Source organism: Lithobates pipiens, unplaced genomic scaffold (genome assembly GCF_037356315.1).
Source record: "Lithobates pipiens isolate NorthernLeopardFrog02 unplaced genomic scaffold, aLitPip1_a1.2 Scaffold_13, whole genome shotgun sequence".
NCBI lineage: Eukaryota > Metazoa > Chordata > Amphibia > Anura > Ranidae > Lithobates > Lithobates pipiens.
Window position 1 is genome coordinate 10,730,040 of NW_027507718.1, and position 16,668 is coordinate 10,746,707.

The 16,668-nt window shown below is 44.3% G+C and overlaps 1 protein-coding gene across 3 annotated transcripts in view; it reads left to right on the plus strand.

Moving 5' to 3' along the window:
• TUT7 (terminal uridylyl transferase 7) overlaps nt 1-16,668 on the plus strand; it is a 125,803-nt gene that overhangs the window by 27,177 nt on the left and 81,958 nt on the right. For all 3 annotated transcript variants that reach the window (XM_077474830.1, XM_077474828.1, XM_077474829.1), the window contains exons 4-6: nt 6,259-6,375; nt 15,678-15,855; nt 16,029-16,117. In XM_077474830.1, the coding sequence (XP_077330956.1) occupies nt 6,259-6,375; nt 15,678-15,855; nt 16,029-16,117 (384 nt within the window). The remainder of the gene's footprint in view (nt 1-6,258; nt 6,376-15,677; nt 15,856-16,028; nt 16,118-16,668) is intronic.

Sequence of the window (16,668 nt, forward strand, 5' to 3'; positions counted from 1 at the left end):
AAAATTGAAGTATTGGTGCATAAGACGCACATACTATTTGCACCTAATTTTCATGGTGAAAAAGTGAGTGTTCTACACCAATAAATACAGTATGTCCCCTGGCTATGCTGGCCAAAAAAGGGTGCATATTAAACCAGAAGTGACCTCAGTTCCAGTTTCATTGTTTACATGTGAGATCGAGACATGGATTTGCCTCGGTCTCACTGCAGACTCTTCCCCTTGCAGTGGAAGCTGCAGAGGATTTTTTTTTATTTTATTTTTTTCCTGCATTTTGAGAGACTATAGCTTTCCACTGATGCACTGGAGTTGGTTTACTAAAACTGGAGAGTGTAAAAATCTGGTGCAGCTGTGCATGGTACCAAATTGGCTTCCAATGTCAGCATGTTCAATTAAAGGGATTGTAAATGGGTTTTGTATTTATTTTTTTTATAAAAATAACAAACCTGTAAGGCCCCTTTCACATATGCGGACTGTATGTCTGTCTGTTTTTTTTTTTTTTCCTTTTTTTTTTTCATCCATCCGTTTTCGGATGAAATACGGACATGCATGCATCCCTATGGGATAGCGGATGTCAGCGGACCCGATATCATCTGTCTCCGCTATGGTCCGATTCTGCAGAAAATCCTATTTTTCTATCCGTCTTCAGAGCGGATCAGATGAACACGGACAGGCGGTCCGTGCTCATTCAATCCCCCATAGAGGAGAGCGGACATCTGACAGGGCGGTTCCTGCACAGTGTGCACGGACCGCCCCGTCATCTGCCAGCTCAGTGGGGATCAATGGAGCTATCCCTGCTGAGCAAGGGGATGTTCATGGGGTGGATCATCACGGAACTGTCCCGCGTGAAAGGGGGGCCTTATACTTGCCTGCTCTGTTGCAGTGGATTTGCAGAGTGGCTAGATCCTCCTCTTCTTGGGTCCCTCTTCTGGGCACCAAGTGGAAATTTTGCTAATACTATTAGCAGTGTGTTTTACGTAAGATTGCAGACATGACACCCGCTGGTTAGAGACTGCAGACTACATTTTTTGAACTAAAGGTCCCAATTTCCAACAATAAATTTATTATTTTTGGCACCTCGTCTGTACTTTATTTTATTCTGATCGATGTACTACATTCTGTACACCCCTAGTGACAACAGATGCCAACCTTATAGGGTGGGGGGAGTTTACAAGTACCAAACTGCCCAGGAGACCTGGTCCTCAGGAGTGAAAACTCCCCGTCACCATTCTGGAATGAAGAGCCATTAAATTCTACAACACTGCACCCCTCCCCCTTCTGCAAGGTCACCTAGTCAGGTTAAAGTCTGACAATGCCACAACAGTGGCCTACATTTGGGGCGCCAGAAGTTGAGCTGCTCTAAGTGAAACAACTTGATATGCTCCTGGGTGTTAATTTCCATTCCAGCTCTCTGCCATCCACATCCCTGGTGTGAACAATTGACAGGTGGATGTCAAAACCATAATAGACCGGGGGAGGAGTCTCTGCAACTCAAGATATTTCAGAATCTGTCAAAGGTGAGGAAAACCAAATATGTTCACCATGGCCTCAAGGTTGAACAGCAAACGGCCTAGGCATAAAACCGGTTTAATTTCCCCATTAAATCAGGAACCAACAAAAGTGCAATAAACAACCAAAATATACCATAACTCAATTCATAACTTCTCAGTAAATCTATACTGCTGAACAAAAAATGCATTCATATAAAATGTCCCACAATCGCAAATGGATATTAAGATAAATGGAAAAAATTACACTAGAAACAAAGTCCATTCATGGGAAGGAATGCCGATCGGAAATCACTCCTGTGCTCCAACACCAAACATGGCCTTCTACCAGAGATGTCAAATCTCTAACATAAGGGTCATGTGGAATATCCTTTGTCAGCTTAACCCCTTTCAGGCAGGCAACACAATGCCTCAATGCATCATAAATGGACCATGGAGGGAGGAAAAGGATAAGGTTTTATTAGAAGTCACCAGAAGGTACTTGCTTGAGAAACAAAATACAGCACAGATCAAATGCTGGCTGCCAGCAAGCATGGAAGTGTCAGCCACTTGCTCAGTCCAACATGTTTTGCTAAATGTCTTCAGGGTACCTAGCATGCTAGCTGACACATTTTAGGTCCATTATAAAAGCTGCATGAAAAGCCTAAGCAGTAGAGGTCACTTCCACTGGAAACAAACTTCGGACTTAATAGAATTTAAAAAATAGTATTATGCAAATTCATAATAGAACTGTATTAAAAGTCCCAATCTAGAATTGCTATAATATAAATCTAAAGAGTTACCTTTTTATTCTAAAACAGATTAAAGTGGTTGTAAGTCTGCAACAAAAAAAGACCAGCCCCACTGAAAGTTAACAGCGTAATCTACTGGTATGCCTTGGGATCTCACCCTGGTGCTTTGTGCTCTGCTAGGCATGTTTTAAAGCTGGCAACCCTTTCTTGTAGCCACTTACCGACTGACTCATGTAGATATATGTTGGCAGTTTGAAGATGGACATCTGGGTAACAGCAGCTGCTGCCACAACCGAGGTATCCATCTTTAGAGCCGGCGGTTCTGTTTACAATAATGGTGGTCTCTGCGGCGGAATAGGTACAAGATCACCGTTATCGGCAGCGGGAGAGGTGCCACCCCCTCCCGTCACTCTCCCGTGCCCTCCGCCGCTTACCGGAGCCGTCCGTAGCAGCGGAGGCGATTGGGACCTTTCCGTGTATGGAGAGGAGTGAGGGCAAGATGGGCCCCCCCCCACATTTCCATACCAAAGGAGGGCGGAAGCGACATCAAAACGTCACTTCCACCAATACGTCTTAAAGGTATATTTTTTCTGTTTTAAAAAAAAAAACAGCCAAATGATGGCTATAGCACAGCCGGACAGTTCTGTCAGGGCGTCTCCAGCGATTGCATGTGGTGATGTTCCCCAGTGATTGCATGCAGTGTGCTCTGTGTCATCCCCGCACAGCTGATCAAAGATCTTGGTAAAGAGCCAATCGGTGGCCCTTTACCATGTAATCAGCTGAGTCCAATCACAGCTGATCACATAGTAAAGCTGACAGTGTGATGAGAGGAGACCTGAAAACTGGCTGTGTGAAAGGGACATCTACACTGATAATCAGGGCATCAGGGCACTGATTATCGGTGCTACCTATCAATGCCCAGCAGTGAAGTCTCATTGGTGCACATCAGTGAAGGAGAAAAATTACTGGTTTGCAAAATTTTATAACAGACTACTATTTTTTCTTTCTGTTGCTTTATTTAGCAAGTGATGTTTAAATGCCACCAAGAGAGAGCTTTGTGTGGAAAGCTACAAATGTCATATGGGTACACTGTTGCATGACCACACAATTCTCAGTCAAAATTTGACAGCGCTGAAAATTGACCTGGGCAAGGAAGGGGGTAAAAGTGCCCAGTAGGCAAGTGGTTTAAAGGGGAGTCTTCTAACCTGTTAGTTCTAATATTGGAATGTACAATGAATGCTAGCAAGCTTGAAAGGTTTATGCAGTGTCCCTCATGTATACAATAATGGAGAAAGCTCTAGGATGAATAATCCTGCAACAGATGTTAATGGGTTGCCCTTATGGAAGCTCACATTAAAGATCTGGTGGAGCAAATCTGCAACACTTGGGAGAACTGACAACCTTTTAAAGAGCCTTCTGCTCACTGATTAGGTAGTTAATGGAGTTGATGTGGAGGAGCAAGTCAGAATTATTGGATAGGAAGATGGGTTGCTGTGGTTCAGAGGGAGTAGTAGGAGCTCACTGAAAAGGAACGGCCAGCTTTGAGTTTCAGAACTCAAACTAATTTGCCAAGTCTGGTGAAGATGTGGGGGTGGCAAACTCAGGGGTGGCTGCCCTAGATGTCACTTCTACCCCTAACAGTCAGGAGAGCAGCCTATTAGGGGTGGTGAGTGTAGTGCAGGAAGGCCTAGATGCTTGTTATGGGGGATTCTAATCAGAACTGATAGAATAATTTGTGGCCAGGATCGCTTTACGAGAATGGTTTGCAGTGTCCCTGGTGCCAGGTTTCAGCATGTGGTGGACCATGTTGATAAATTACTGGGAGGGGCTGAGCATGACTCGGCTGTCTGGGTCCATGTTGGAACAGATGACAGAAAACATTGCAGGTGGAGGCTCCTTGAGAATCAATTTAAAGAACTAGGCTGCAAGTTGAAGGGAAAGACTTCCCAAGGTGATAGAAAATATTGCTTGTGCCATGTGCTGGGAAACACTGGAAAGGGGGGGGGGGGGGCTTAAAGAATTGAATGCATGACTAAAGACCAGGTGTAAGAAGGAAAGATTTGGGTTTCTAGAGCATTGGGCTGACTTTTCATTGGGGTACAAACCATATGCTAAAGATGTTTTGCACTTAAATGGAAGGGGATCTGCTCTACTTTATGGGAAGGTTGGAAGTGCATTTAAACTAGGATTGGGGGGGGGGGGGGTGAATTTGATTATAATGGGTCAGTCCCGAATGGGGGAATATTGGGGCGGCGCTGTGGCAGGTGAGAAGACATTTCCCATGTTACAAATAACCATTTGAAAGGGTGCCATTTGTATTTCCCAAAAAAAGTACATGTGCAAAATGTGTCATTAAAGTGTGTGTTTTCCCAATACTATAAATAAAAAAAAATAAAAAAATAAAAGTTGTAACCTTGTAAGGCTTCATGTACACTTGAACTACTTTGACCACTGGCCATGGGAAAATGCAAAACACAGCAAAATCTAGTCGTGATTTTTGAAGGCTTTGCTGCCTGTGAGCAAAACATTCCTATCCTGATGCAGTTCTCCCGTGTTTGGGTGAGGGAGGCTAGGGGAGGTAGAACCTCGCCTAACCATAGCAGCCCCTAAACGATCTTAAAAACCTATGTGTACGTGGAGTTTTTAGGAGTTTGGGCAAAAAATAAAATAAAAGCTTCCAGGGCAGCATCTGAGAGATAGGCTGCTCCTCCCAGAAACCGGAAACAAATTAGTCCACAATTATAATTTTGTTCGTCTTGCCTAATGTGTCTGTTTTTGTTTTTTGTCTGGACCCATAGAAGCTGCAAACCATTTATTATTTTCTCTACAGTCTGTGCTAGATTGCAGGGGACTCCCTGACTAGCATCCCATCCAGCCCAGCGAGCCTTGGGAGGGTGAGCAGGGGCAGCAACCTGAGCATTTGGGCTCTGCCTGAGGTTTCAACCCTCCCAACTGCTTCTAATGCTGCTGGCACTCTACCCCACAAACATCAGATCAATACCGGGCATCCATCTGAATGGAACAGACAATACATTGACAGAGTCAAAATATTCTAAAACGGAGTGGTCTTTGAATCACGCAACTTTACAAGGCATACAAACGTGGAAAGTGCCCCAGGTAGATATGTTCACCTCCAAGGCAAACTCAAAACTACCAATGTTTTTTTCACTGGATCCCACAGGTGGCAACAGTGGAGTAGATGCATTCAGCCAAAGCTGGGGTCACCAGCTGTGTTTATGCATTCCCTCCAACTGCCATAATACCAAAAGTGATTAAAAAAATCAAAGCCGAAAAAGCAGCAGTGATACTCATAGCCCCGTACTGACCCCAAAGAGGGGGTTCAGCCACTTGAAGACTGGAACTTTTTTTTATTCTATTGATTTGAATATTTGGAAATGCACAGCGATATGCCTTTGGTGTTTAAGGGGATCATTGTTCATCATGGCTAACAATTTTTCATTTACCATTTAGCTATGGACCATATGGGATGGATGCGGATTTCCAGGATCTGACAATTGTTCTGGCTACTATAAATATCAATGAAATCGTCTAGTGTGTCTTGATACCTCCTCCACTGAATGAGTGGGGATTTCTTATATTTCTTATTATATATAAGTTCATTTGAATCTGTAAGCATATGAATTTGTATGTATGGATCCAACAGAATCTTTTTAACCTTTTGGGCATGGCCACCAAATGTGAAATTTTGTGCCTCTTTGCCCACATCCCCCTACAGCACTTAGGAGAGACTCCAAAGATTCTTGTGGGAACTTCGGTAACATCTTCTATATTTTGCTTCATTGATGTGGGTATTTATGCATGTCGCCGTTAAGTGACAATCAATCGCCAAGATCCATTTTCTAGTGTCCTCTTTTCTGACACTGCTGCTAAAAATTCTGAATGTAGCAGTGTGGTTCTTATTTTGTATCTAGTGAGCGACTTGGTCCATTATTCTGGTATGCACTAACATTTACTGTGTATGGCTTTGAATAAGAAATTGAGCAGATATTTTTGTCTTTCAGCGACCTCGAAAGTATCCCACAGCGATTTATTGTTGTAAACTTTGCGATGCCCTTGTTGATTCTGTCTCTTCTGCACACAAACACATAAAAGAGAAGAGGCACAAGAGGAATTTAAAGGTAGGCAAGTTTACTTTTTTTTTTTTTTTTTTTTTCTTCCTAACAGAAGGCACTGATCACAATTATATGCATGGGTACCGCAATGTATACATGAGAACAGAAGACTCTGTTCTGAGGGAGAATGGCAAGAATTTCTTTCCACTTTGTGCATCACTAGTATGTACTGTGATGACAGTTGCTCGTACCGCTCTCACCAACTGGGAAATCCCAGGAAGGATTTCATGTATTTTTTATATAACGGAGGATGCGGCTTCTGGAGGAAATAATCTGCTATACCACAGAATGAGAACTTGGGCTTTGGTGGCTGATTCTTTTATTTATTTTTATTTTTTGCATGCTCTAGAACAGTATATAAAGTGTAAGTCCACCATAACTTAAGTTCTCACCCTGCAATCATTGTGTGCGAAGTTCAGCCATCTTAAAATGAGAAAATTACAGTTTTTCTACTTTTTATTTTGCAGTATCCAGTGCCGTCATATTAATTCAGTTCTACTTCCTTTTGAGTCTAAAAGCAGCCAGTTGGCAGTTGATCTGGTTATTGAAAGGTAGTGACGTCCCTTCTGGGGGTGGTCGACACTGTTCCTGTTTCACCAGTGGGTGTATACAGGATGGGAGGAGCTAATTGCTCTAGTGGAAAGGGAGCCTTAAACTTATTACATGTAATGAGCAATGGAAATCAATCTGTATCGATTTTTTTTTTTTTTTTTTTTTTTTTTTTTTTTTTTACATTTTTCTTTCATATTTCTTCCCCCTTCTCCCACTGCCGTTCACAGCAACTGGGCGTGTGCCACACCATGCACTCAGTGCCATCACAGTGCTATGTAGGAACAACCACCTGTTTGTACACTAGAAAATCTGCAGCATGTTGCATTGTGATCTTACAGTTTCTAACATACTTACAAAGTCTGTTTGTGATGGATGGGGCTGGGCAGGTCTAGGCATGCCTGTCTAAGAACAAGAACACATTTTTCAGGAAGTGAAAGACAGTTGGCAAATTCAGATAAAGGGTCATGGCCTTTTCAGTGTAGGACAGGAAGAAGCTGATTGTTTGGCTTAGAAAGTCCTATTGACGTCAGACAATCAGCTAGCCAGAAAATTAATAATATCAAAGATATTTAACATACTGTTAATAGGAAAAAAAAGCATTTTTGACTGGACTTCCACTTTAATTAAATGAGGTTCAGGTGTCTGTTTAATAAACTGTGATATTTCACATCTCATGAGTTCATAGCTCTTCTCCGAGATATCTGTTCTCACCCTTGTAGCAGTTTAATATACCATGTAGATCACTTCTCCCTCTGTGAATAGAAGTGATCTACAAATGCTTTGAGAATCCAGAACGGCTTCTGTTTCTGTAATCTCGTGATGGCTCAGGAGATTTCAGTATCGGAATCCCACAGTGAAATACGAAACACTCCACATACACTGCACATATTAAGTTAATAATAGATATAATCCCCCTACCCAATAAACAGACACCCCATAACTGTAAAACATTCTAATTAATACATAACAGGTGCATATTTGTGACTGGTGTCTTCTGAAATGATAGTACTCTATTTGTCATGCAGATATGCACCATTCATATAAAAACAAAATATGCATACATGCATACGCCTTCGGAAAGGTTGCGGCTTCGGCCTAGCTCCGGAGCGGCAGCTATTTTGGTGCAGCCGTCAGCCATTTACAATTTGATCGCTCTGTCAAATGATGGAGTGATCACATGTAAACAAACCGGCGTCATGATGACGCCGGTTCCTCTCTCCCTTCTGTAAAGTGGAGGGGAGAGATCGGATAGAAGCAGCGCTGTGGGCTGGATCTGTAGTGCCCACAGCGCTGCTCTGTAACAATTGCAGTCACAGCCATCCCTCCATACTCTGCCAATGCTTTGCAATACCCTGAGGCGGCGTACACACGCGGGGACTGTCTGCCGAAACTAAGTTCGTCAAACAGTCCGCTCAAACTTTTGAATGAACGAACACGCCCACACACGGCACTTTTTGAGCGGACAAATACGGCAAACTTTGTTCGTCGTACTAAGTCCGCGCAACTTTTGAAATGAGCGGACTCGCCCACACACGAGGCAACAGTCCGCTTATTTCGAGCGCGTGTCAAGGTAGGCGGGGCCCGCGACGGTGACGTCGCGGGCTCCGCCGCCTGGAATGGAATTAAAGGGGAACCCCAACGCCGAAAAAAATCAGCGTGGGGGTCCTCCCAAAGTCCACAACAGACCCTTGTCCGAGCACGCTACCCGGCCGGCCAGGAAAGGGGGGCGAGCGAGCGCGCCCCCCTCCTGAGCCGTACCAGGCCGCGTGCCCTCAACATGGGGGGGTGCCTTGGGGAAGGGGGGGCCGCGCGCCCCCCCCCCACCCCAAAGCACCTTGTCCCCATGTTGATGAGGACAAGGGCCTCTTCCCGACAACCCTGGCCGTTGGTTGTCGGGGTCTGCGGGCGGGGGGCTTATCGGAATCCGGGAGCCCCCTTTAATAAGGGGGCCCCCAGATAACGGCCCCCCACCCTATGTGAATGAGTATGGGGTACAATGTACCCCTACCCATTCACCTGTAAAATAAAAGTACCCAAAAAAAAAACACAACACACGAGATAAAATATTTTATTGCACAGCTCCGGGGGTCTTCCGTCTTCGGGGGTCTTGTCCCCCTCTTCGGTTCTTCTGCCGGGCCACCGCGCCTTCTTATAGCTCTTTTGCAGGCGGTGGCCCGGTCTTCTGTCGCCGCCTTCCATTCTTCTGTCGCCGCCTTCCGTTCTTCTGTCGCCGCCTTCCGTTCTTCTGCCGGGCCACCGCGCCTTCTTATAGCTCTTTTAGAGGCGGTGTTCTGTCGCCGCTGTCGCCGCCGCCTTCCGTTCTTGTTCTTCTTCTTGTTCTTCTTGTTCTTCTCCAGGAGATGTTGACACGTCGCTCTCTCCGGCCGGAATGCCAGAGCCGCGCTGAGCGGCCACTTATATAGTGACAATGGGGCGGTGTCACATGGTATATGTCACATGGTGACCCCGCCCCCTTACGATGTCATAGTCCCCATGTGACATCAACCCATGTGACCAACCCATGTGACATATACCATGTGACACCGCCCCATTGTCACTATATAAGTGGCCGCACAGCGCGGCTCTGGCATTCCGGCCGGAGAGAGCGACGTGTCAACATCTCCTGGAGAAGAACAAGAAGAACAAGAAGAAGAACGGAAGGCGGCGGCGACAGCGGCGACAGAAGACAGGGCCACCGCCTGCAAAAGAGCTATAAGAAGGCGCGGTGGCCCGACAGAAGAACCGAAGAGGGGGACAAGACCCCCGAAGTCGGGAGAAGAGGCCGGCGGCGGGGAGGAAGAAAGCCGGACTCCTCCGCTAGCAAAAGAGCTACAAGAAGATAGCGGAGGAGTCCGGCGAGAAGACCCCCGAAGACGGAAGACCCCCGGAGCTGTGCAATAAAATATTTTATCTCGTGTGTTGTGTTTTTTTTTGGGTACTTTTATTTTACAGGTGAATGGGTAGGGGTACATTGTACCCCATACTCATTCACATAGGGTGGGGGGCCGGTATCCGGGGGCCCCCTTATTAAAGGGGGCTCCCGGATTCCGATAAGCCCCCCGCCCGCAGACCCCGACAACCAACGGCCAGGGTTGTCGGGAAGAGGCCCTTGTCCTCATCAACATGGGGACAAGGTGCTTTGGGGTGGGGGGGCCGCGCGGCCCCCCCTTCCCCAAGGCACCCCCCATGTTGAGGGCACGCGGCCTGGTACGGCTCAGGAGGGGGGGCGCGCTCGCTCGCCCCCCTTTCCTGGCCGGCCGGGTAGCGTGCTCGGACAAGGGTCTGTTGTGGACTTTGGGGGGACCCCCACGCCGATTTTTTTTTTTTTTTTCGGCGTTGGGGTTCCCCTTTAAGTCCATTCCAGGCGGCGGAGCCCGCGACGTCTCCGTCGCGGGCCCCGCCTACCTGCACACGCGCTCGAAATGAGCAGACTTCCCTCCGAGCGGGAACAGTTTGCTCATTTCGAAAGTAGCCTACACACGGGCGGACTGTTCGCTCAAACCAAGTTTCAGCGGACAGTTTTTCGGAATTTCCGAAAAACTTTGTTCGTCAAACTGTCCGCTGAAACTGTCCGCTGAAGCCCCACACACGAGCGGACTGTCCGCTGAAACACTGTTCAGCGGACAAAGTTGAGCCAACAGTCCGCCCGTGTGTACGCGGCCTGACAATAACGTGGCAATACCCTGCCCATACTCTGCCATACCCTGCCAGTACTTGTCATACTCAGCGATACCAAGCCATGCTCAGCCAATATTACAGTGGGGGAGATGACGTGTATAATACAGTGGGGGAGAATATATATATATATATATATATATATATATATAGTGTGTGTGTGTATATATTATACTGTGTGTAATTGTATAGTTAATGTAATTGTAACCTGCTGTTGGTGTATTTTTCACTGCAGTTAAAGATTTTACTTTCATTTTTGGCCACGGACAAAGGAAAAAGCTATTCTCTGGCAGAGATCGCCTGCTAACTCCACCTCTGGGCTGGAGAAGCCAGAAAGGAGAACTTGAAAGAGAAGCACAGAGATAAAGTGGCATCTGTTTACTAAACATGCCGTTTCTGTTGCAGTCAATGCAGCCGTTCTGTGGACTGAGAAGAATAAGGCCACGTACACACGCGCGGACTGTTCGCCCAACCTTGTCCGCTGAACAGTGTTTGGGTGGACAGTCCGCTCGTGTGTGGGGCTTCAGCGGACAGTTTCAGCGGACAGTTGGCCGAACAAGGTCTTACGGAAATTCCGAAAAACTGTCCGCTGAAACAAGGTTTCAGCGGACTGTTCGCTCGTGTGTAGGCTTGTTCGGCCAACTAAGTCTCGCGCATGCTCAGAAAGGATTTCCACGTCGGAAGGTTGCATTGCAGTGTATAGGACGTCGTATTTTTCGTCCCGTCGTACGTGCCGTTCACGTCATCGCGCACGGTTTCAGCAAACTGTTCGTCCGTCGTGTGTGGCCATGTCCGTCCATGCTAAGTTTGAGCGGACTGTTCGCTCAAACTGTTGGACGGACAAAGTTGGGCCAACAGTCCGCGCGTGTGTACGCGGCCTAAGTTCTCCAGCACTCATCTCAGTATATTAAACCTGCAATGCTCTGAGATAAGCAGAGATCATCCTGATCTCAGCTTATCACAGTTTATTAAACGGACACCCAAGTTGGTAAAATGTTCTTCCAGCAGAGATCTGAATTGCATGTTTAATTGTTAATGGCACCTCAGAGCATTGTCAAATGCCATGTGTTTGAGTGCCAAAAACGTGTGGTGCAATTTAACAGGTCCGGGACTTTGTCTTGCATACAAAAAAAAGGAGGGGAATTTTGGGACTTTAAATGAAGCACAAGTATGTGCCTCCATCCCGGTAATCGGTACGTAATAGAGGAAGTTTGGGACTTTAAAATGAAGCACTTGGATAATGGAGGTAGGTTTTAACCATATTAAAAAAAAAAAAAAAAAAAATTTTTATTGATTGTTCAGTAACAGATCATAAAAAATAATAAAGATCAAATTCATAAAGTATATAGGCGTAAGTACAGTAGAAGCATGATATATAGTATTCACATATAGCAGCACATAGTAGTAATAAAATAATTGGGTAGTATGGCATGGTAGTGCCTATGACAGCAAAACCGACATCAGCAAGTACATCCACATAATAGATATGCATCCACTAGATGTAAAACAAAAATAAATTTAATATATAGTTAAAGTAAATTCATAATAAAATAAATATAGTTCCGTATAAAGTATAGCTGGGACATCATTTCAAAAGCTCGACGCGTTTCGTGGGTGTCTCCCCACTCATCAGGAGCTGATGCGACCAAAAAATTCCTATGGAATAGAATAAAAAATAATATAATATACTAACCATATAAATAAAAATAAATTAATGGGGATTTAATACGTGTAAATGGTTAGCCAGGGCAGACTCCCCAATCCGGATGGAAAGTGCAGTGGGCGTAGGGTGGGCCATGGGCAAGATCCCTCCCCGGGAACTGAGGCGGCATAGACATGGATGCGATATCAGGCAAAACCAAAAAGATACAGCAGTGTTGAAGAGTATCAGATATGGAGTGTATGGCAATTGTTGAAAACAACATATCTAAAAACAAAATGTTAATAGTATGTATGATTAATGAAAATAATGTGATGCGAAAGTAATTTGAAATTGATAGTGACCCTCAAAGGGTACAGAGAGAGTGCTGGCCATAAGGCAAGTATATACTATGTAGTAAGTATATGCAGATGAATGTAAACAGTGAATGGTGTGCAAAATTAAAAATAATGTAATAGTGTGAAAGAAAGTGAGTGTGCAGGTTAACAAAAAGTGAAGAAAATTGATGAAGGGGTGTACATAGACCATGATAGACAAGGAGAGTGACAGAATTACCAGTCAGCAAAAAAAAAAAGAGAAAAAAGGTGTGAGTAGTAGAAAGATTTTTCACCTAAACATCGCTCCTAAAACGCCAGCAGACAAGATATTAGGATGAGAGATCCGTCCAGCCGGCGTCCTGCCAATAAGGTCTGCAGACACCGGTCAGGGCGGCTCTGATAATAAAGGCCCCTTTAACTATCAACAGCTGATGCTGATTGCACAACCAGCATGGAAAAAAAAAAAAATATATATATATAAGGTAAACTTTAATGATAGTAATGGTAATATTTATAAAAGCTAGTATAGTAGCTTAAGACAAAAAGTAGTAACCATGAGCATAGACAGGGTCAAGTGCAATCAGAACAGAAATGAAGTGTGAGTAGAAGGAGAAAAGAGATTTTTCACCTAAACATCGCTCCTAAAAAAACACCACCAGCATCAGCTCCTGATGAGTGGGGAGACACCCACGAAACGCGTCGAGCTTTTGAAATGTCCCAGCTATACTTTATACGGAACTATATTTATTTTATTATGAATTTACTTTAACTATATATTAAATTTATTTTTGTTTTACATCTAGTGGATGCATATCTATTATGTGGATGTACTTGCTGATGTCGGTTTTGCTGTCATAGGCACTACCATGCCATACTACCCAATTATTTTATTTATTACTATGTGCTGCTATATGTGAATACTATATACCATGCTTCTACTGTACTTACGCCTATATACTTTATGAATTTGATCTTTATTATTTTTTATGATCTGTTACTCAACAATCAATAAATTTTTATTTATTTATTTATTTATTTATTTTTATATGGTTAAAACCTACCTCCATTATCCAAGTGCTTCATTTTAAAGTCCCAAACTTCCTCTATTACGTGCATACAAAAAAAGGGCCATTTGAAAAGAGCTGCATACAAGCAAGTCGCAGTGATTTAAACCTAGCCTTGGCTCTTTCACATCACAATCTCGTTATTACAACCATGTTCTAGCCTCAGATTTTGCACATCACAGCCCTTCACATCAAGCTCACCCCTTTTACATCATGGATCCCCTTCATATCGGTGCCTTGTACCCTCTCCCCTTTATATTTGCCCCCTCCTCCTTCACATGCCTGTTCTCACCTCCCCTTTACACTCCTGTCCTCTGCGCCCCCCCCCCCCCGTTTACCCACATCCTTCACATAACCCTCTTCCCAGTCTTGCCTTAAACAGGGTGAAGGGTGGGAGGCCCAGCAGATCTAGAGCTGACAGGAGATGGGACAGTTCTGGATGGAGGTCTGGAGCTGCACAGTATTTCCTAGTAATCCGCTTGTGATTGGTTGTTAGTTTGCTAGGACCACCCTGCATCCTATCACCTGCTAGATAACGTAAAATGTTAACTCAGCAGCTCCCGGCCGCTATCTGTATCTGTTCTGCCTCCACTGTCAGCTCCTGTAGGGATGATCGCAGTGACTCTGGAAGAGCAAGCTTCTGAATGGTGGGACTGTGGGGCTCTGGATGGCACAGTGACTCGGTCCAGATGCAGACCGTGGTCTGCCATTTACGCCTCATGCACACTGGATGTTAAAATGTTATAAAAATGGCAGTAGCTTTGCAGTTTTTTTTTCTTTTTCTTTCCCCAACATGTTTGCAGTTGTGTTTTTGTAGTGTTTTTAGCACTTTTCCACGTTGGCTTTTTTGTGTGTGTTGTGTGTTTTTTTTTTTTTTTTTTATGATCAAAAAACGGTAAATGCTGGTGAGATGCGTTGAGCAGTTATCAACTTTATTTTTTTTTTACCTTAGAGCTTTTTTGCAGCTGAAAAACTCCTCTTGAACCCACTAGTTTTGGGGTTTTTTGTTACAGCCAAAAAAAAGCCCCATCCAAAAACAGTTGATAACAGCCTATGTGTGCATGGACACACAAGACAACGTAATGGAGTTTGACTGTAGGAAAAAACCTCTGAAGCCAAAAACAGCTGCTGTAAAAATGTCAAGTGTGCATGAGGCCTTAGGCTGCTTTCACACTGGGGCGGGAGCGGCGTCGGCGGTAAAGTGCCGCTATTTTTAGCGGCGCTTTACCGTCGTTTTAGCGGCGGTCTGCGGGCGCTAGCGGGGTGGTTTTAACCCCCGCTAGCGGCCGAAAAAGGGTTAAACCCGCCCGCCGGCGGTATTGCCGCGGTGTCCCATTGATTTCAATGGGTAGGAGCGGTTTAGGAGCGGTGAATACACCGCGCCTTCACCGCTCCAAAGATGCGGCTAGCAGGACTTTTTTCACCGTCCTGCCAGCGCATCGCTCCAGTGTGAAAGCCCTCCGGCTTTCACACTGGAGTGAAAGGGGCCGTTTTTTTTCAGGTGCTACACAGGTGCTATTTTTAGCGCTGTAACGCCTGAATACCGCCCCAGTGTGAAAGCAGCCTTAGTGTTGCCTGCTCTAGAGGGTGATATGCTGACACTAGAAGAGGTAATTGCAGAGATCACTTCTGTTACAGAAGCCCTACTGGAAGGCCTGTACCCCTGCATAGTGGTTAAGTGACTGCTGATTTTTACCATTATCTAGTGTTTACACACAAGAATTCTAGGTTGGGGAAATTTAGGTATTATACCATGTGTTTGTATTTGTGTGTGTGTGTGTGTGTGTGTGTGTGTGTGTGTGTGTATCACCCTTTGTGTAGACTTAACAGTAACCATAAATTCCTCTTATGCACTCTCGGAAGTCCCAGTCGGATTTTAGGTACCCCTTGGCTTTAAAACTGAGTCCAACTCGGATAATGTAAAGCTAGAATATTATTTTTTTTCCTAGATTCGAATATTTATAACCTTTTACATAAGACCAGTCATAACTTGTCTATGTGAAGTATTTCCTAACATTCAGTTTTTTTTTGTTTTTTTAGGAAAAAAAGGAAGAGGAATTACTGACCACTCTGCCACCACCAATTGACTCGCAACTGCAAGCAATTGGAGTAGCGATTAGTAAAGTGGTTCAGGAGCATGGCTTAGATGAAGAAGACTTGGTAGAAAGGCTATCCACTGTGTCTGCAATGGAAGCACTTATTCAGGAGAATCTTCCAGGTTTGTTAAGTTTGGTGTGTGTATGTATATATATGTGTGTGTGTGTGTGTGTGTGTGTGTGTGTGTATATATATATATATATATATATATATATATATATATATATATATATATATATATATATATTCATCTCTCTATTATATCTCAATAGTCTTGCTGTTTTACTTTCACAGGCTGCTCGCTTAGGCTGTATGGATCCTCCTGCAGCAGAATGGGATTCAAGAATTCAGACCTGAACATAGATATTCAGTTTCCTGCCAGTGTAAGTAACCTTTCCGATTGGTATGTATTCAAATTACTGTTGCACACTTGCCTTTCTGAGATTTTTTTTTTTTTTTTTAATTGAGATAACTGACTTCTGAAGGTTGCAAATCACTACAGTTACTGCACTGGGGGCTCTCTGGGTTTGGCATTCAAGAATCCTGCATTTTATGGCTAGCATAAACTAAGGCCCTAACTAAATTTGCCAGTCTGCTTTAGATCTTATTGAGAAGTGATCATGGCATACATATGAATTCTCAAGCAAGGAAATTGTGCTAATTTATTCACACGGCACACATCATTCACTGGCATTTTCCTGAAATGTTTGTAATTTACCAGCCCAGCAGTTTCTTATGTTTGATAAACCCAGTAATGTCTGCCCAGATTAGGATTTAGCCAATTAAGTGACGATCCCCTCCTATCAATGGCTAATCACGTCCAATAAAGCGGATCTTCAGACGCACATTGGACCGATGCTGCATCCTCCTAGGTAAGTATGATTATGGGGGGAAAAAGCCAAACTTGTACTAGGATTTAAAGATTCTTTTGTTT